At 33.0% G+C, this 21278-nt stretch overlaps 1 protein-coding gene across 1 annotated transcript in view; it reads right to left on the bottom strand.

Annotated features, from left to right (window-relative positions):
- Positions 1–6511: 6511 nt before the first annotated feature.
- LOC100372542 (F-box and leucine-rich repeat protein 13-like) overlaps positions 6512–21278 on the bottom strand; it is a 31784-nt gene continuing 17017 nt past the window's right edge. Inside the window, exons 11-20 of the mRNA XM_085497122.1 lie at positions 19718–19827; positions 17467–17620; positions 15865–15994; positions 15230–15449; positions 14821–14983; positions 13919–14038; positions 13370–13496; positions 10869–11087; positions 8912–9075; positions 6512–7666 (exon numbers count right to left, since the gene is read on the bottom strand). Coding sequence (XP_085353248.1) covers positions 7519–7666; positions 8912–9075; positions 10869–11087; positions 13370–13496; positions 13919–14038; positions 14821–14983; positions 15230–15449; positions 15865–15994; positions 17467–17620; positions 19718–19827 — 1555 coding nt within the window. The 3' untranslated portion in view covers positions 6512–7518. The remainder of the gene's footprint in view (positions 7667–8911; positions 9076–10868; positions 11088–13369; positions 13497–13918; positions 14039–14820; positions 14984–15229; positions 15450–15864; positions 15995–17466; positions 17621–19717; positions 19828–21278) is intronic.

The following is a 21278-nucleotide window of genomic DNA, read 5'->3' as shown; positions in this document are numbered from 1 at the left end:
TAATGTCTAATTTGTGTGTTAAGTTTGAGTTTGATCAGTCAGAGCATGTGTGAGATACTGAAGGACACAGACGCACAGGGGCATGCACGCACACACGAAGTCATGAAACCACCAAAGTATATCCATAAGTCCGAACCAGGACTAAAAAGCCAAAATCAGAGAACTCATGTGTGCTGAAGGTTGGAGGCATAAAGTACAAAAAAATAAAAATAAAAAATTGATGAGTGGTAAATGGTAGTCAAGTTACCTGTGGAGCACCTATAAATTAACTATTTATGCTAATTAGGTAATTAGTGATCACACGATTTAACCTATATATATCTGGCATATACCAAATCATGCTTGGAAATTCATAATCCGCCCAGAAATAAGAGCACGAATTTGGACACAACAATCTAATACCTACCTTGAGCAAAACAATTTTTATCAATATAATAATAATAAAAATATAAATTTGACACTTGGCAGTTGACAGTAATGAATGGCTCTATGTTGGACGAAAGATAGATGGTTTGCAGTTTGAGAAATTGTTGGAATTTGATTTTGTTAATGGAATCATTTCTGTTTTTGCTCTATTTTGGACAAATAATGTTCGTCATCTTCAAGTTGTTGCGTTTGAGTTGTTACAATTCATGCAGATTCTTTCGTTGAAAGGAGTCTTAGGAATAATGTGTTTTCCCTTTCTATGACAAGTTGTGGTTAGTAATTCTATATTGTTTTTTGTAATGTTGGGTATAAAACACATAAACTGGTCAAATTTGTAATTTTTAACATTTTTGCAACATTGAGTTTCATATATATTCCAATCTGTTTGCGTATACCTATATTAATGATTTTTTTACGCCATCTCTACACTAACGTGTGTACATATAGTCTCTACTGGATCGACGCTGCGTAACGAGGGTACGGATCGAACATGGCTGAAAAGCCTGCAGATGTGAGCTATTTTAAAGGGAAAAACAACATTGACTTTTAATGTGACTTTATGAACGTAAACACGCGCCTAAGAACAGAGATACTTTCATTAGTATATGCGAACTGTGCCCCCGGACTCTGACATTTACCGAGGAAACGCTAGTCACGTCTGTCTTTCTTCGATCTTGTTTCGCAGAAAATGTCGTAGTACTCACTACAAAAAGCAAAAAAATTTCATCTCTCTGTACTCGCACTCGTATCTGTTAGGATAAATCATCTCTGGTCTAACCTTTACCGAGAAAATTGGGCGACCCAGTCGGTACGCTACTGTCATGACAGCGACATCAATCACTGAAACTGTAGAAGAGTGCTTATACCAGATGGAACGATGAGACCGAGTGCCCTTTAGTGTACAGACCAGACGAAGGTGTACTCACAAAATTTGTTGATTTCGATATTAAAATACGTTGTTATTGGCAATGGACAATTTTATTTAATGCCGATTTTAGTATTAAATACTTCTTCTTTATTAGTTTCCGAAAACAACATTGTATTCATATCCATGACTGTACGGGACTTGATGCTCAATAATGGGACACATCGCGAATAATCCGCAGTCATGAAATCCACTGGTATTGATGCTATAGTATAATTACTTACAATTTTTGTCAAGACAAATCCCAGAATTAATCGTTATTGTCCCAAAATTATCATGACAAAACGGGCCATATCTGAGCACAATAACAATAAACTAAATTGTCAGCTATATCATCTGTGAATTGGGAGGATGTGTTGACTAAACACCCATTAAATAATGCAAATGACACGTGCAATATTTGTATAAACACTTAATAACCGATATATTCATCAATTCAGCCAACTATGACTCCCGAGGTTGTTTATACAGGCCCATTTATAACCCCTCCCAATCACCAATCACCAAGATTTAAAGAGGGAAATCACCAATCACCAGCAATTCCAATTACCTATTCACCAATCACCAGGAATTCCAATTACCTATTCACCAATCACCAGGAATTCCAATTACCTATTCACCAATCACCAGGAATTCCAATTACCTATTCACTAATCACCAGGAATTCCAATTACCTATTCACCAATCACCAGGAATTGTTGTTGAATATAAAAGCATTTGTTGAAGATATTTGACATTAACTTTGATTGCTGGTAAGACCTAGTAGTTAGACATACATTTCTTAACTGATCTTTCTGTTTGAAACTATCTATCTCCTCGGTTTCTAAACTGCTGTTCTCGTCATTACTGTAGTCGTCCCTTTGTGCAACAGTTTCCCTAGTTGCGTTCTTTCTGTTCAGGAGCCAACCTATCTTGCACACACCGCTTCTCTTTGTTCAGTAATTCATAAAATTCACTTCTTTTGTGTTATCTACTTCATCAGTTTCTGAATCACTAGTTTTCATCACTACTATATTCTTCTCTCTGCTCAACCGTTTTCTCAGATGTGTCCTTCTCAACAGTTGACCCATCTGACAAATCATGCCTCTCTCTATGCGTTTCACTGAATTGGTATCTCCTTCTCGTATAGATTCAGTGGCCTTATACTTTGTGTTTTCTTGTCGGATTGATCTTTATCTAACAACTTTCCCATTGTCAACAGCCCAATTTCTCATTTTCTCTTGATCCTCTTTTCTCATGGTACAACTGGTAATGGTAGGAGCTTTGGACTGTCTCAAAAAGAAACTTGGTTTGTGGGTGGTGGATAAAACGATGATGGACTGGTGAAGTAATAGACTGGCCAAATTATATGATCTTTTCACACTTTCTTTAATTGTGTTCCCAAATGATTTGGCATACTGATACAAAATAAACAACTAACTTAAGTAAAGATGACGAAAAATAGTTTGTCAAATAAATATAATATCAAATAAAGCTTAGAAAAACCCTTGTGTGCTGAGTAATGGAGACACATTAAACAAATTTCAAAATTACTTGTACTTGAGATATTGATGGGAAAGCTTAAAACTAATTATGCAAAACAGATAATTAATATGAACAGATTTCAGTGTAAAACTAATAAGGTCTGTGCAATGTATTAGAACATCCATGTAGCAAGTTTCATTTAAATGAGATTAAAACCCAAATAAAATATTATGCTTATCAGGAAATTAATATCAACAGATTTTAACCTAAAACTAATCAGGTTTGTAAATTTCATATATAGCCAAATAATGACTTTAACTTAAATTTAGAAATTAGTAAATATGAGGGGAAGGGGGTTCATAAGTATGAAAATAATTTGCACATTAAAAATTGTTCTCAAATGAATAATTCAAAATTAATTCTAATAATATACGTCCCTGTAGAACAGAGGAAAAACGCTTTGACATTTTTTTCCTTATCTACTATACATTATTAAAAGTTGTGAACATTTTAATATTCCATTGGAAAACTATGACGTAATGAGGAATCAATAAACAATAGGACAATTTAGAAGAAAACTATATAATTTATCATGGAATAAAGCGTGTTGGCATTAATGACGTACATGAAACCTCAAGTATTTCCTAGACACACCAGCAAACCACAGGCGCTCGGAACGTTTCTTGGATAATAAAAAGTGACCTAAAGTAGGGTCGGCATAGTTAGTCAGTCACCGGTACATTCGCCTACCACTCATATAATAACAAGACGGCGCCAGCGAAATTCGAAAGCCAACTGTTTAGCCAAAACCCAGGCAGTTAGCCAATTCGCTAGCGAGTTTTCAAATTGGCTGCCCCAATACTTCGGAGACTTGCTGTAATTATTATAGAACAGTAGATTTGATTGGCAAAAGATCACCATGCACTTCGAAGAATTGACCAATGGGAAGAACTGTCTCATACTACAAGTAACACGGGTGTATAAAAACACTCAGGTGTACCGAACGAAATGACCGAACCGTGTGGTATATCTACTGGTTTTAATGACTATTTCGTTAATACACAACAAGATTTAGCAAACTCCATAATTAGTGATGATACCAATTTTGATAAATATCAAAACCACAGAAACTCACTACATTTTACTCCTGTATTATTAACGATATACACTATATGCATATGATAAAGTAGACTTCATAATGCTGATGACACTAATTTATTTTTTGTTCTCACAAAATTTAATCACAGGAATATTATTGCCTGTTAACACTACGCTACTTCTGTAGATAAGAAACCACGACAAGTCATGTTTATTCGCCATGTGTGTAATCTTTCACAAAATAAAACATTTTTGCCAAATGAACTAGTTCTTAGACGATGACAATGCAATTCAGTTAAGGTAGAGATGCAGTTTCCCTGACAGGTATTTTAATTAGCTAATTAGGAAACCAAGTTGACCTCCCTTGTCCACAAAAATCCATATTTTCGGAAAGCTCATTGTATGAATTTTAAAATTTTGTAAGTATTTGTTGTATGTTTTTTTTTTTTTGTTGATCAAAAGTGATTTTAAAACAAGCAGCCTATCGGCTGAGATAGCTCCGCTGTTAGCAATGCACATTTCAATTAAAGAACTGAAGACATGATTAGAAAATGAACAATATGAATAGTATCAAAGCAATCAGACTTACAGTTTTTAACAAGAAGTCGAAAATATCACTTTTTACCAAAAAATTACAAAAATATTCACCAAAATAAATTAATTAGAGAATTGAAGATATCATCACAAAACGAACAAATCTGAGAGAGGTCCACATGTAGTACCTATATATGTAATATCAAAGCAATCGGACTTACAGTTTTCAACAAGAAGTCGAAAATATCACTTTTTACCAAAAATGACAAAAATATTCACCAAAATTAGAGAACTGAAGATATCATCACAAAATGAACAAATCTGAGAAAGGTCTACATGTAGTATCTATATATGTAATATCAAAGCAATTGAACTATTGGTTTTTAACAAGAAGTCGAAAATATCACTTTTTACCAAAAATTACAAAAATATTCACCAAAATTAGAGAATTGAAGATATCATCACAAAATAAACAAATCTGAGAGAGGTCCACATGTAGTACCTATATATGTAATATCAAAGCAATCGGACTTGCGGTTTTTAACAAGAAGTCGAAAATATCACTTTTTACCAAAAATGACAAAAATATTCACCAAAATTAGAGAATTGAAGATATCATCACGAAATGAACAAATCTGAGAGAGGTCCACATGTAGTACCTATATATGTAGTATCAAAGCAATTGGACTTGCGGTTTTTAACAAGAAGTCGAAAATATCACTTTTTACCAAAAATGACAAAAATATTCACCAAAATTAGAGAATTAAAGATATCATTACAAAATGAACAAATCTGAGAGAGGTCCACATGTAGTACCTATATATGTATTATCAAAGTATTTGCACTTGCGGTTTTTAACAAGAAGTCGAAAATATCACTTTTTACCAAAAATGACAAAAATATTCACCAAAATTAGAGAATTGAAGATATCAACATGAAATGAACAAACCTAAGAGAGGTCTACCCAAGGTACATATACACCAAGTATCAAAGCATTCAGGCTTGTAGTTTTCAAGAAGAAGTCGAAAAAGTAAAACATTGACACGGACGACGACGGCGGAGACAAACAATCACTCATATGATAAGCTCCGCTCGACAAAGTCGACAGCGGAGCTAAAAAATGAGCTTCTAAACCATGCTTCTGTTTCCTGTCAAAATTGGTTTACAGGTACATCTGTTTACTATGAAAAAAGTGCCGTCTTGAAAACTGTCTACCAGTTGTCAGTTTTGTTGCTGGGCAGCAGCTCAAATTTCACTAAACTAAGTTTTTGCATAAATAAACACCCAGACTGATCACCCACCCAGAGTTCCACTAATGATATTAATTTCAAATTTTCACAGAATACAGATGTTCATACAATGCCATAAAAAATATAAAATAAATGAAATCAGCAAAATAAACTGCATCTCTACCTTAATTCACACAAATCGCTGTACCGATAGACATTATATTAATGTTTACCCTGCTTTACACGATCTCTGAACAGTTTTAATTGCGAGAATGGTGCATTTGTAGCGCCCTCACACGGCAGAATTGGACATTTAAAAAAACTTGGAGAGGGTCAATTCCCTGGCATCAGTATCTTAATCGATGCAAACTTCAGAATCTCAAGCAAGCTTCACACCACAAAATGTGACAACAGTCACAACTATACACATGACATTCATTATAAAGATTGTTGGCACACAGTTAACAGTGACATATAGATGAAGAATGAAGCACATGCGACAAGTTCTTACTTATGTGGCAGGAACATTGGCAGATTTCTTAACTTTACACCAATTTCACATATGACAGCACAAAACACAGAAATATATCCCGCGCAACTGGAACATACAGTGGAGTTTGTAGAAACCGGCCAAGCTAACAAGACCCTAACAGTGAGATGTTTACTCAACATGCCAAGTAGATCCCAGGGAAAACAAATTTTCTGAGTAGATGTGACTCAGTAGCAACCAAATCTATATCTGTTGATTTAGACAAAATCTAAATAAACAAAAACAAAAAATAGTGGCAGTATTCGGTATCAATGCTATATACATGAAGAATATACAAACCTAAGATTATTGGTCACTATAATTAAAAAAACTGAAATAGTTTATTTACAAACAACAAACAAATTAATTACAAACAATTTCCACAAATTTTAGCAAGTATTAGACAAGCACAGTACAAAATGGGTTTTAATGTGATATTTTGATGCATGAAATCTAACATCAAGATATCTCAAAATATTTGCTGTTACAGATTTGCTTTTTCACTATCAGAATTGAGATGTCTGATAAAAAGCATAGAAAAGGAGAAAAGAAAGCATGTGATCTTTTTGCAAATCACAAAACTAGAATCTCGTACAAGTAGTTATACAAGTTTTATGTGTTAAAAAATATCAGAGATAAATGACTATTTACTATACAAGAGAAGAAATCAATATTTATTATGTTAGGTGTTTACTAAAATACATGCAAGTTTGGAATTATAATTCTAAAGAGCATCTAGTCACCAATTAATGAAGCCTGTTACTACAGAATTCAGATAAGATGATTGTCAAAGAAAATAGTGAAACGCACAAATCTAACATTGCAATAAACCCACCCAATGAAAAATGTACTCTGCTTCTCTTGGCACCAGTGGAGGTAGTTCGACTCTACATTATGCATAGGTTTAATTGTCCATGTTCCAAAATAAGAGTCACTTGACAACTATAATGATGCCTTAGCAAAAGTGGAATATATGTAGAGGTGTAGTTACAAAATATCTACAACAAATTCATTAAGTTAAATCATTAACATATTAAGTTAAATCATTTAAAAGTGGAATGGAATGTATAAATACATCTTTGGCAAAACAAATTGTATATATATATATACCGGTATTTACCATATATACATTTATATACTAATATAAACATAACTTGGTTCTGGAATTGGAAACCTTGCTGATACTCTGATCAACATATAAACTATCGTCAATGAACCATTTCATCTAATACACACTTTGAAAATGTGCTTATAGTATTGGTACTGCATATTATTCAGATCTAACACAGTGTATTTATTTTTGTGTTTATTTTTCAACCGGAACCAGTTCCAGAGCCTGCCACCAATTCCGGGTTCTTAAGCCTGGTGACTGAAGCTTGAGATTTTGAAAAGTAGGCAGGTGGGTCATCATTGTTCCAGGTTACTGACTGAATCTTTCCTTGCAGTTTCAAATAAGCAGTCCTAAAAAAAAAGTGATACAGTTCAAGTGAAAGTTTTGACAATACAATGTAAGCATTAGTGTCACTAAGTGCTGGACTTAGAGTTGATAATAATAATCTGACTCACAAAACACCATATTTTCACATTCACATTCAACTTAAGTATCAAACAAGCAGCCAGTTGGCTGAAATAGCTCTGCAGTTTGTGAGGTGTCGAAAAAGTTAATTGCATTGAAAATCTGAATCTGAAAGAAGGCCATCCAAGATATCAAAGACCATGACAATTTAAAAAAAATATCTTATTTGGAGTTTCATCTGGCAGGTGACTAAAACATACTATAAAGCTTGTCATCACATTTTGCACATATACATTTCATTATCAGATTGCGGAATATTTTTGAAGTTTATTTTATCAAGTGATTGTAAATTGTACATTGGTTTTTGTAGGTAAAATTCAATCTAGTCATTGAAAGTGTGCATTCACTTCACTGTATGCTATCTCAAGTTGTCTTTTTTGGAGTAGTACACTGTGGCATTACTGGGAACACATCTGCTTACAGTGGAGTAGTGCATTTTCAGAATTTGAATGTTTTGTAATTTTGAATACAATAAAGACGAAAATTTCATGTTTTATATATACTGCAGCACACATTCCATTGAAACTGGCATGAGTGATTCAGCTAAAGGGTTCAGATAGTTTCAAGAGTAGATGGAAGATAGATAGCAATGAGCTTGAGAACTAGAAAATGACCAGAGAGTAATAGAAATGGCAATTTTGTATGGCAGTTAATTAGGCTTACTGCTTTATTAATGTACGGAATTATTTTATATATGCTTGAATAAACATCTGAATTCAAACATAATTGAACAATTTAACATGGTTATAACAAATTTTGTATTTGGCTACTATTTTTTTCAGTTGGCCACTAAAAACTTGCCAATGGCCAGTAAAGAAAAATTCAACTTTGAAGGTGGCAATGCAATCAGGTTAGTAGTTTTCAAAGAGAGAGTGAAAATAGTGCTTATTAAAAAAAATTACGTATTACTCATGATAATTAAAGAATTAAAGTTATTGGCACAAATCTGAGAACCACCCTATTTATGGTTTTAGAAGAAAAGTTGACAACGCTGACAGATGGACAATCAGTACCCAACGCCGGTAATATAAATAGCTCCATTTGACAGTGGGGCTAAAAATGGAAATTGATAATTGTCAGACCATGCAGGTCTGTGCATATTTTAACTATCAGTATATGTATCAACTTACTTGGTGACATTTCTACAGTAGAGCATGACCAATACTTTAATGCGCTTACACCCCTTGCGCAAATACCTCAAGGATTTATCACTTACATGCACACACCCAGAAATATCTAAGCTATGCAGGTAGTGACAAACCCCAGAAAGGTACTGGATGCTCAAGTCAGTAAGCTATAATATAAAGAAAAAAACATATATTTGTAATGGTATAGGAATTGTTGCAGATCTAGACAAGAAGTGAGAAGTAATGATGTGCAACTATTGAAGGACACACACTCTTTCTTGAAAAAAAAAAAAAGTTTTAGTCAATATTGAACAATACTGTTATTTACTTCATTTCTGTGTAGGTCTCTTCTTTATAGTCTTAATTTTGACATGTGCACTGCCAAATTCAATTATTCATTATCACTTTGAATACATTTTCTGCCATTATGAATAATAAACTTGTAATTAATTAAACATTGATGAAACTGTAATTGCATTACGTAGTTCCTGTGAATCATCAGGTTTAAGAAAAGAAATATAATATAAAGTTTGAACATGAACAGTCTTGGCGCTGAAATAGCAATCATTAAAATGTAATGTCTGCTAGTCAGACATTGTAAATCAAATCTGTAAAACAAAATGAAGTTCATTAAGATTTTATAATGTTCAATGCATTATCAAGTTTGAAGAAAATCTGCCCATGCACAAACAAGATCCAGTTCCAAAATAGAAATCAGAATTAGTTCGCAGAACGAATGGACGTGCATTTGTATGTGTGAACTTTGTTGGTGATCGGCCCAGGCATGTCTGAGATACCGAACTAGTACTAACAAGTCAGTGTTAATGATACAGTCTCCATTACAATTAAGGGAAATGCTATTCATGTCCATGATAAAGTTATATGGCCAAAAAGCAAGATGGAGGCAAGTTGTCATCTTTTATCTGATCACAAATTGCATTGTTATAAACATGTATTGCTACATGCATAATATATGCAATCAATTTTGATATGCAAATCGTTGGTCATGTGACCAAGTAATTTTGTTATCCAAACTAAAGTAAAGTGCATGTGTACAATATCCTAAGCATGTGCCAACTAACTTGTTATGGCCTTACCAAATGGCACTCTTTCTAATAATATTTATAACGGGGAATTAATTAAAGCCACATTGCTATTTAATGAGAACAAAGCAAAAGTCAAACATAAATGTGTACAAAATGATTAACATACAATGTATGTTTGAGAATATACAACCTAAAGTATCAGTTAAAGTTTACTCACATCCATAGTCGCAATATGCATCTCGGGAAAAAATCTTGCCATTCGTGAATTCATTTGTAACTTTAATAACTGACTAATGTTATCCAAAATGATCTATGTACATCTTTTTAAATACTTTTTTATATTACAAAAATATAATAAATAATACATTTTCAAAAAACGAAATGGCTGCGAGTTGACCATTTTGATTCAACCATGAAATGAATCATCATGGATCTCATGTGTAATATATGTACCAAATTTGAATGAAACCGACAAAGCATGTCCAAGATACCACATTTTCAACAACAAAAAATGGCTGCCAGTTGGCCATCCTTGATCTGATTATGGAACAAACTGACATGGACATGTATTCCAACATGAATAATGTATGTACTAAATTTGAACAAAACCTGAAAAAGAATGTCCTTATTTTCAAAAAACAAAATGGCTGCCATTTGGCCATCTTGGATTGAATCATAAAACCACTACATGTGAATATATCCAACATAAAGTACTATAGGCAAAGAATTAACGGATTCTGTCCAGAGCATTCTGAAATTCAACTCTGGATGGACAGACAGATGGAGACCGAATTATAAGTTCCTGTTTTTTGTAATAATAGTTTATGCACTGAGAAACAAAACTAATCAATGTTAAGGGATAGATGAAGTGTAACAGCTATTTATTATCTGAGTGAAACTGAAAGTAAACTTACCAGTTGACAGCCTGTTAAATTGAGCACAACTAGACGTCGACAACAAAATGCTAAATTTTTGATAGCACTATCTGTCAAAGACGAACAATGTGAGACATCAAGGCGTTCCAAATCGCGACACTGCTGGGCAAATTTCTGTATTCCCAAGTCAGTGATTTGATAGCATTCTGCTATAGTGACATCTAATAGTCGGGGGTTGTTTCCCAAAGATGCAAGCCCCTGTAATAAAATATGATTATGTAAAAGATCAGTACAAAAACAAAAAGGGATATTATTATCCTGAATATTCTAGTACGCCAAGCTGATCGGAAGAGAGTGGGTTACATGGAATAAAATATATCACAAAATATCCCTTTGTTTATGCAAATTACACCAACATTCCACTCTAATGGTGTCTGCATGTAGGATGAAAGCTAGAAAACACAACATGTTGACTGCTGAGTTCACAGAAGCAAATTTGACATCGAAATGCAATATTTTGAAAGTCCAAGTGGACTGGTTCGACAAACATGATCAATATGACAATCAACAAATTATTGTCAATACGAATGCAGAAAGCAACAATATTTCACTTGTATGACGAAAGTAGCAGAGAAGATTACATCCATGCTAATTGTTGGTAATAATTGTTGATTTTCACTGTGTTAACAAGTAACTTTCATTAGAATCTGTGCTGTGTACAAGATACTATGAGGTTATCACTAGATATCACTTGTTTGTAGAGCTGTTTCATACAAGTGATGTCATGGGCTAGTATGACATCACAGTTAGAGTGTTCTCACCACACATGAAATATGATACATTTGCCTCATGGTTTAATTTTGTCCCAGATTTTTCAATCTCATGAGACAAATTGTCTCACAGAAATGTAAAAAAAATACAACCTGTTTTCATAATAAACATTTGAGTACACTTTCTACTATAAGAGGAACAAATATCTTTATGTCCGAGTCTCATGTTCCTCATGAATGGCTAATTGTCTCATACTTTCTAAACTGATGAAACAAATCTGCCCCACATATTTATTTCATGGTGAGAACACTACAGGTAACAACTGGTTCTTTGAATAAGTGATTTCAAGTGATAACCTTTCATCACAAGATCAACTCTGAATGCCAAAAAACAGAAAAAATAGGTACATTGTACTATAATTCCACGGAACTAAGCTAAAAATGTATATGCCATGAGTAGTGCAAGTTATTGTTTTTATTCAGCCTGAAATTCTCATGTCACAGAAATAAACATATCGCCACATTTAGTGATAAATATCAGTTAGATACATTTCACACTAAATGTCACTTATACTGTGAATGATACGCACCAATTACCACATACAAATGCCAAGTTTTAAAAAATTACAAAATTTATTTGTTTTCTGACTTTTTAGGACTTTGTTTTGAAGAATTTACATGCACTGAACATGCTCTTCGTGTTTAGGTGTTAAAGACCGCTTTTGTCCTCACAAGTGATGTGACAAAACTTGTGATCTCTGACAATTCTGTGTATCCTCGGGGGGGGGGGGGGGGGGAGCTACGTCACAGACGTTCCACGTTGCTAAGACGCACACAACTGTTCCATGCATTTCTATGGGCTCTGTGCATGCTGCTGTGGAACAATTTTAGAAAACAACACAAACTCAACTTTGAAGTAATCCTGTACAACCGAATTTATACATGTTACACACGTAGGGCTAATCTTGTTGCACTGTTCAGAGGAGTCTCAACAACCATTCCAAAGTACCGTTTTCTGCAAGTTTTTGGCCTTTGTTTTCACCGCGATGGTTGCCAGGTGGTGAAAATGCCCGGATGTCGGCCCATGATGCAAACATTATCTGAGGAATAATTATTTTAACTCTCCTTAGTTGCTATGGTCTAAGGCATAAAACTGAATAAACTGGCTTAAATATTTAACTGAATCAAGATCACATGACTGTGAGTACTGTTTATAGTGATTGTGGGTATATGATCAACTGATCAGAACAGGGAAACCTGGTACAAGTACTAATACAAATTAATATTGACAGAAATGTTAATGTATTGCGTATTTTGTTCATTGCAGCATAACAATTAAATAGAACATGTGATGTCATCAATATATCCATCGCTTCCACTTATCTGGCCTGCCCCCTGTTTCATAAGTTGACCTAAATGCACGGATTCACAACCAAAAACATTTTTTACATTTTTTGCTTGTTTATGTGTGGAAATAGTGCATGCAGATTTGTTGAAATATACCATAATTGTTGTTGACTATATCATGTGCCTTGCCATCTATGCACATGTTCCTTAGAATTTGAATACAAAATCTAGAACTTGCACTAGGCACCGGGTAAATTCTGACCCCTCAAATGTATTACATGTGGAAATCATAATATAATGAAATAAACTGAAAATCAAGGAATTGTATTTTCAGAATTATCATGGCTCTTATATATATCCGCCAACAAATACCCCCACCTGCCGTTTATAACCTATAAATAATGAATCATTTTACATACTCACCGAATCAGTAACATTACATCCTGAGATATCAACTGACATTAATGATGGCATACTACCTAGTAGTTCAACTCCAGCATCAGTTATATGCTCACAGAAACAAAAACTGGCATAGGATAAATTATGACACCTGAAACAAGATTGATATAACACTCATACTTATATCATATGAAATGACTCAACAATTGAAAACAATAAATGCTATGCAGAAATAACAAAATGTTACGCATGATTGTCAATTTAAAAGATGCTGTGTGTGTCAGCTAATACAACTAATTACTCAATTTATTCAATATAAAACATCTCTGTATATCAATGGCATACCCTTATAAAAAAATAACATATTAATTTCCTGCTGATAAGAAAACTATAAAATCACAAAACTACATGTATGATTTTGTGTTTGCTATTTACAGTTCAATATTTCTGAATCATATATTATTAATTGCTTGTTTTTTCCAATAATTAATTATCAATATTATTGTTCTCTTTCTATGGACGATCTATATGTGAAAAAGCATCAAGTAAAACAAACACCAGTGTGAAACTTACTTTTGCATGATTCTTAGTATAGATACATCACTAACTCTAACACAGTTGGTTAGATTCAGCTCACGTATCTTTGGTCCAGATGGTCCTTCTACCATCTGACGAACACCAGAATCACTTATCCTGAATGCACAAAATATAAAACTGTATGTTCAGTAAATATGATATGACTAGTACAGAATTGATACTGTAAACTGCAATAATTTTACAGGACAAATTTGGTACACTGTAGCAGTGAAAATTTCACCGGGGTCCTCAAGCCAGTCAAAGGGACTGTGGCCAGAGTCATATTTTGTCAACTTTTATCCACAAGAATACCAGTACTATTATATTCAATTCAATTAAAATTATGCTGCTATTCATGAACACTATATTGTAGGATGGTAAATGTAAGTTGCATTACATTACACATCAGATATATTTGCCTTCACACAACTGATCATTGACTTTTTTATACCACTGTGCAGCAAGTTGTCATAAAATTATTATACAGACATTTGTACTTGAAACATGTAAATATTATCATTATTATACCAACAATGAAATCTCACTAGCACCATATTGGATGAGCAGTCAGTCTGTACTAGCGGGCACAGAAGTGACCCATAATCCAACATGGCACAGTAGATTTATTACTATTATTAAAATATACCACCAATAAAACATGGACAGCTGTTGATTACAACCACAAAAACACATTTGTTTGAAAATGGAAAAAAACATTAAAGTTGAATAAAAGTGAATTGCTTAGTTTTTTGGTATCAATATAACTTTTTTTGTAACTCATCTTATAGTATTCAGTTTTGGTGAATGGTATGCTATAATATTTTATATTACCATCAGATGATTCTTAGTAGCTATCATATCACAATACATTGGTATGACTGTGATTGTAAAATACATACCTGACACAGTCGGCTATGTTTAAGACACTCACATTACGACAGTTGGATAATGATTTCAGTGCAGTATCTGTCAATCTTGGGCAATCTGACAGATAAACATGTCTCAGATCATGACAATATTTGGCAAGATGCTTGATACCCAAATCAGATATTCTGTTATTACCTAAAAAATGAAATAATACATGCAGTTATAACCAAAGTCAGATTTACCAAATTTGTTAAATCAGTGGCACATACACATTTCTATGGCCAGAAAAAGTTATATTGAATAATAATATGAGTGCTTCGATTAAAGATACGTTCCCAATATAGGAAATATATTATAATTAAGTTATTATAGTTTAAATTAATAGCTTATATAAAATTTACCAGGAAGTTAAATTCACATAAAATATAAGTAATTATTTACCCTCCATTCTAATTTTCTGTAATCTTCGGTTGAGAGCCAAGGTTTTAATTGCTGAATCACTGAGATGAGGAGTTCCTAGCAATGACATGGATCTGATATTATGGCATTTACTGGTAACTGCTGAAAGACATTCATCTTTCAGTGTATTGTTGTCATTTAGAAAAATGGACTGGATATTTGAACAGCCCTCAGACATATTTCTGTAACCCTCTTGTGTAATCTGAAAATAAATGATACAGGATTTAGATTACAGTAATTAATTAAAAAAATAAGACATAAACTACCAAATTAAGTAAGGCACCAAAGCCAAAGATTTCCCTCACTGTGTACCACTACAAGAATTTTATGCCAATTTATCCAACCAACAGGTTAAGTTAATAGCAGACACATTCTGACCAACTTCATTTTGTCTATTTTTACTTCCTACAACTTAATGAATCACAAATAACTATTTTCCATAATTGACCAGATGTGCAACATATTTGTATAAGAGTATAAATAAACCACATATAATAAAATCATAACTTCCACTTTGAGGGTACAATTTTTAAACACAGTACACTCAATCTGGGACAAATCTAACATCTAATGAAAAAGAAAGAATTCCATACTCAAATATGGCAGAATGTACTTACTTGTGTACAACCTGATAAGTCTAAATAGATAAGTTTGCGACATCCTCTACTATGGGATAAGTACTGTAGACCTTTGTCTGAGAATCTCTTGCAATATGCTAAACTTAAGTATTGAAGATTGGCACAACACCTGTGAAGAAAAAAAATGATTTAATTCAAAGTGTACATTGTATAACAGTTTCGGATCAGATTTAATTGCGATCAAAGGTGGTATTAACAGTTCTCATTGTTTATAGTTAACAACAATGAAATGAGTCAGCTATTTTGAACGTAGTAGTCAAGTTCAAGGGCAATCAGTCAAAGGCATGTCAGAAACATGGTTCTAAAACAGCATTTCTGTCATTCTTCATTTTGAATCCAATCAGGGAAACAATTTGGTCCCATCATGTTCAATGTAGCAGGATATGTTCCAAGTTTGAACAGTAGCTGTTCATGTATGACTAAGCTCTGAGCCTGGATTGTCAAACAAAAACATGTGCATATATGTGTGATATGATGAATGTTCTATATATGAAGTTTAACATGATTGGTCAAAGCATGTCAGAGAAATGGCTCTAGAACAGCATACATTAAAACAAAATAGCAATGAGTCGCGCATTTTGAATCTGATCTGCAACAAGATCCCATAATGTACAATGTATGTACTAAGTTCGTGCAAAATCCATTCATACATGACTGTGACTCAGTCCAGATCTGACATAATTCCTTGATTTTGATGAACTTTTAGCACAAAAATGCCTCCCTTTGGCCATCTTGAATGAGATCATGAAACAAATGAACTTGTATATGTATACCAAGATGTATGATATATGTATGAAGTTTGAATGTGATGGATCCATGCATGTCCAAGATACATGTAAAGGTGAGGACAGATGATGAATGGAAGCAAAGTTGTCAATTCGCAAGTTCCGTAAGTTCCATAATAGGTGAACAAAAGATTTCATTGAATATGCATATGTATTAGCAGTTTTAGGCAGAGAACTGTCAAGTTTGTTACATAATACATTTGTATTTGTAACCTAAGTATTGTAGTGTACATACATGGCATATAGAACAAATACGGTATCTGATTTATGAGAAGTGCATCTGTAATAGCATGCTTACACCCAAAACTGTAAGTATAGTACATGTGTACTTAATCATTGAAATATGACTTATTTTGACCATAACATAAGCAAATATGTAAAGGTAATTACAGTAGTTTGCTTTTTTAGATTTTTGACATTGTATCAATTCCACTAAATTCTAAAAAAGTATATACCGGGTATATATTACCGCACAATGAAAGAATCGCAATAAAAAATACAAAGTATATGATATTCACTAGACATGATTTGCAGATATTATCGCAGAATTTATAAACTCTGCTACATGTAAAGTGAATATAAGGGAATCACAATTATGTCAATTGACAGAGGAGGTTGCAGTGTCTAAGAGATTATTTTGTTCTGGTTCTAATAGTCAACCTTCCTGAATGAAGTCTCTCAGAATCTATGAATTGGTATATACATGTACATAGCAAAACACATATAGACAATATAACTAGTCAAAGGTATGATTTTTTGTGTGGAAGAATGAATAAATTAAATGTGTATGATTTACCTAGATAAGACTCTTAGAGAAGCATCAGCTATATTGGTATGTGATATATTTAAATATAACAGAATAGAACAGCCTTCAGCTATGTCTTTCATCATATCGTCATTTACACCACTACATTCTGATATATTTAAATCTTGTAAATTCTTACATTGACCTGGAAATAATGAGCCATTGAAAATGTTATAGCCCTTCTTATATGGCAAATGAGATAACTGCATGCTCCGTTTTGTACTGTCAGTCATGCACATGCACTCAAACAGTACGGTACTAAAGATGTCTTGTGAGATCAACATGCATGTCTAATGTCTATGCTGCATATTTTAATTAAATTGTTAAATGAAATATGTACAGTAAGCAAATATCAACAAAACAATTGTATGTGTACCTAGTTTAGAAATACAATGTCATTGGATAATCTGCAATTCAGATATAAGTTTGCAAAAAATCGATTATATTCATCAACAACAAAAATCTTGGCTTGAATTATGATAGAACTTGCATATGTGTGTGTGTGTGCAGCAATACATAACATTGTCTCTCTGTACCAAGTTTAGACACAATTGGATAATATTCATTGAAAATTGATGATTTTCATCAACACGAATGGCTGCCAAATTATATCATATGTTGTAACATACAATATGGCTACTAGTTGGCTAATCTCAATGAAATCTCCCATGAATATTCCTCAGAAAGCCAACAGGCATTACTAATAATTATATTCCATGTGTATGCAAAATTGATATTCACACTAACAAGTAACATAGTTGAACTCTGGTGACCTTGTCCTTTGTTATATAATATAATTCCCTGTATCATAGTTTGATTCAATATAAATATGCATTGTCATAATTAATTTTGAATACAAACAAGTTTTGGGGTTGAACCAACAGTGGGGAATCAGTCTACCGAATGTCCTTAAAAGATGTAAATATCTTACAAAAACATTGGTGCCTTATTTGTTTAATTATTTTAAGGGACATAATTTCCAGCTTTATTCAAAGTAATTCAGATATTTTAGTATAAAAACAAATGTCTCATTCCAAAAAATAAAGTGCTGCATTTAGATGTGAATAGATTCATAAAACATGCAAGATAACAGAAAATTTTAGCTGGCTTTTAGTCCAAGTATTTTGTACAGGTGTCTGTCAAACATTAATGATTTACTGAGACAAATACGAACTGCCTCATTGTGTGATTACTGTATTATATGAAAAGTAAAAAAAAACACCCTTTATAAATAGCTATCATGTTGCAAGCTCTGCTTTGTATGCAAATCAAGTTAAATAGTTAGTTGGTGTCCAGTGGAGGGAGAAGTCAACAGTACTGTTGCCTCCTGAGAATCTACATCTTCAAACACTGCAATCTTTGAAGCGTGTTTTTTAAACTAGTATTATAAAAACTCTATCATTCTTTTCTAATAGCTGAAACATATTCCTGTGAGTTTTCATTTGTCGAATGAACTGTTTGTCAAATACAGAATACATATATTTTAGAATAATTTTCTTTTTAAAATGTGGATGAAATGTTTTGCTTTTAATGTATTTTTTATGTATTGTTTTTGATTTGATAACTTTGAACTAAACAGATTTTCTATTAGCTTCAGATCTTGATCAAAGTTAGGCACCCAGTTCATAGGAGTGCTTATATTGATTTTCTGACATCTTGTTTTCTGTAAAGATTTTATTGGTAGGTTTGCAAATGTGTATCAGACTGTGCAATCTCTCCATGAGTTGGTTTTGAAACCCAGTATGGGATTCTGAGATACATTACCAAGGATATTATTACAAGATAAATCATTTGCTTCATTGAACACATACAACAATGCATATTTCCACTGAGATCAGTGACCTTTGATGTGTATCACCAGTGATCAGTCAAGTAGAAACAGTCAAAATATTTTATCAGATTTTCTCAATTTTTGCATGATATTTTCATACAGGACATCTGTTGTTCAAACTGATGAATAAAGTGACCAAGTTTGATAAAGTTTGGAATAGAATTAGTAAAGTTATTATGCACACAATAACAATTATTAACGACGACGACGACAACGACAACGCCGGACAAAATTTTTCCCTTAATATACCTTTCCCTTCCATCTTTGATGGTACGGGCAAGGTAAAAATGAATAAAATAAATCAACAGCCTTAATGTAAGTTTGCAGATGCTGCCAGGAAGGCATTTGTTGCTGTGGAAAGTGTGACTTGAAAATATTATAGAAGACTGATCAATACAGTATTAGTCTTACCAATAGATACAAAACTTGGTTTCTTTAAATGAGCACATCCTCTCAGATTCAAATGTATAAGATAGGGTCTACATTTATGTATCAAAGTTGACACAGTTTGATCTGTTACCCTGCAGGAATGATAGCATAGAGAAAACAAAATATTTATAGCATTTTACTTTAATTGGAAAAAGAAATAATGTCAACTGAAATTAAGGTTGGTATATAATATCACCATGAGTGAAACCTTCAAATGAATGGTGGGATATGATTCTACATGATATGATATGATGAATAGATGATAAATTAAGGTAACAGGAAAGATACTGTTTATGAAATAGTGATCTATAATTTGTCCTGATTATGGTTACAAATGTAGTACCCCTTTGGAATAATAATTTTTAACATTAATTATTAAGCAATGTGAAGTAGATGGGGGAAAAAGGAAGAAAACCCTAGAAAAGATTAACATCAGTGAAAGGAAGAGGTTGGTGGGGGGTTCTCAGGCAATGTAGATGACTCAAGATTGTGTAAAGTGACAGATTGAATGCTGAGTCGAATAAGGTCCACCAATGGCGCCCATACATGTAGGCTATAGATCTTGATGATTATTTACACACAACCCAAAAACTTTTAAGAGAAAAAATTTACTGTTTCAGTTTTTTTGCTTTTTTTGTCCTCGTTATCCTCATTTGTGTTGATGAGTCATAGTAAAAAATAAAAATGAATGCAAAAATGCATGTATATTTTACTTATATTTGGGATAGCATATAAAGGGTCAGGATACTTTTCAATAAGGAACATAATTCCAAATGTAAACATAAACCATTTTCAGAAAGTTCAAATCAGGACAATTCAGAAAGTACCGATTATCTCTCTCCTGTTACCTTGCTTTGAATATAAAATCAAGATTGTTTTTGTATTTTGAAATTATAGCTTTACTGATATTTTCACCAAATAGTAGATAACATTACGCCCATCACTCTTGTTCTTGGAGTCTGCATTTTTCAAAAAATATTCTCAACTCACCTTGTTTGAAAAGCCAGCAAAAGCAAGAAAAAACACAAACTGAATAGTTTGTAGCGTAGCATAATACAGCATGTACAGGACAAGAGTTAACTAATAACATTTTTATTCTTAAATATAATTATGGTAATGAATGTGGACAACCACTTACACTTTCGTGGAATGTGCATTTGTGCAATATGAGCGGATCTGTGCATTCGGTGCAATTCTAAAAAAACATTGCAATTACCTAAAGAGGCATTATAATGTACCTGTTTTGTATGAAAATAAACTGACATTGAATTAGTTTTGAATTACCAATCAGTATATAATTGAGGTACTTGACGAGTATCAGTAAGACAGAATTAAAACTAATTTCCTTTTTTTTACTTTCCAGACACTGCAGGTGATTATGGCGTATCCAATATTATAATTCAAAAGACGGAAGTTTGATGCCTCCATGTTATAAAGAGATAATAAATTCCCTATCAAAGTCTGACATAGCATAAAACAGAACCTTTCAGTGCTAATGAAGGTGCTGTGAAAACACTGAAAGCTGCTGATGGTAGTGAGACTC

The sequence above is a fragment of the Saccoglossus kowalevskii genome, chromosome 3 (assembly GCF_978046115.1).
Source record: "Saccoglossus kowalevskii chromosome 3, keSacKowa6.1, whole genome shotgun sequence".
Taxonomy (NCBI): Eukaryota; Metazoa; Hemichordata; class Enteropneusta; family Harrimaniidae; genus Saccoglossus; species Saccoglossus kowalevskii.
Note: the sequence above shows the minus strand (reverse complement) of the source record. Positions and strands in the feature narration are given on the sequence as shown.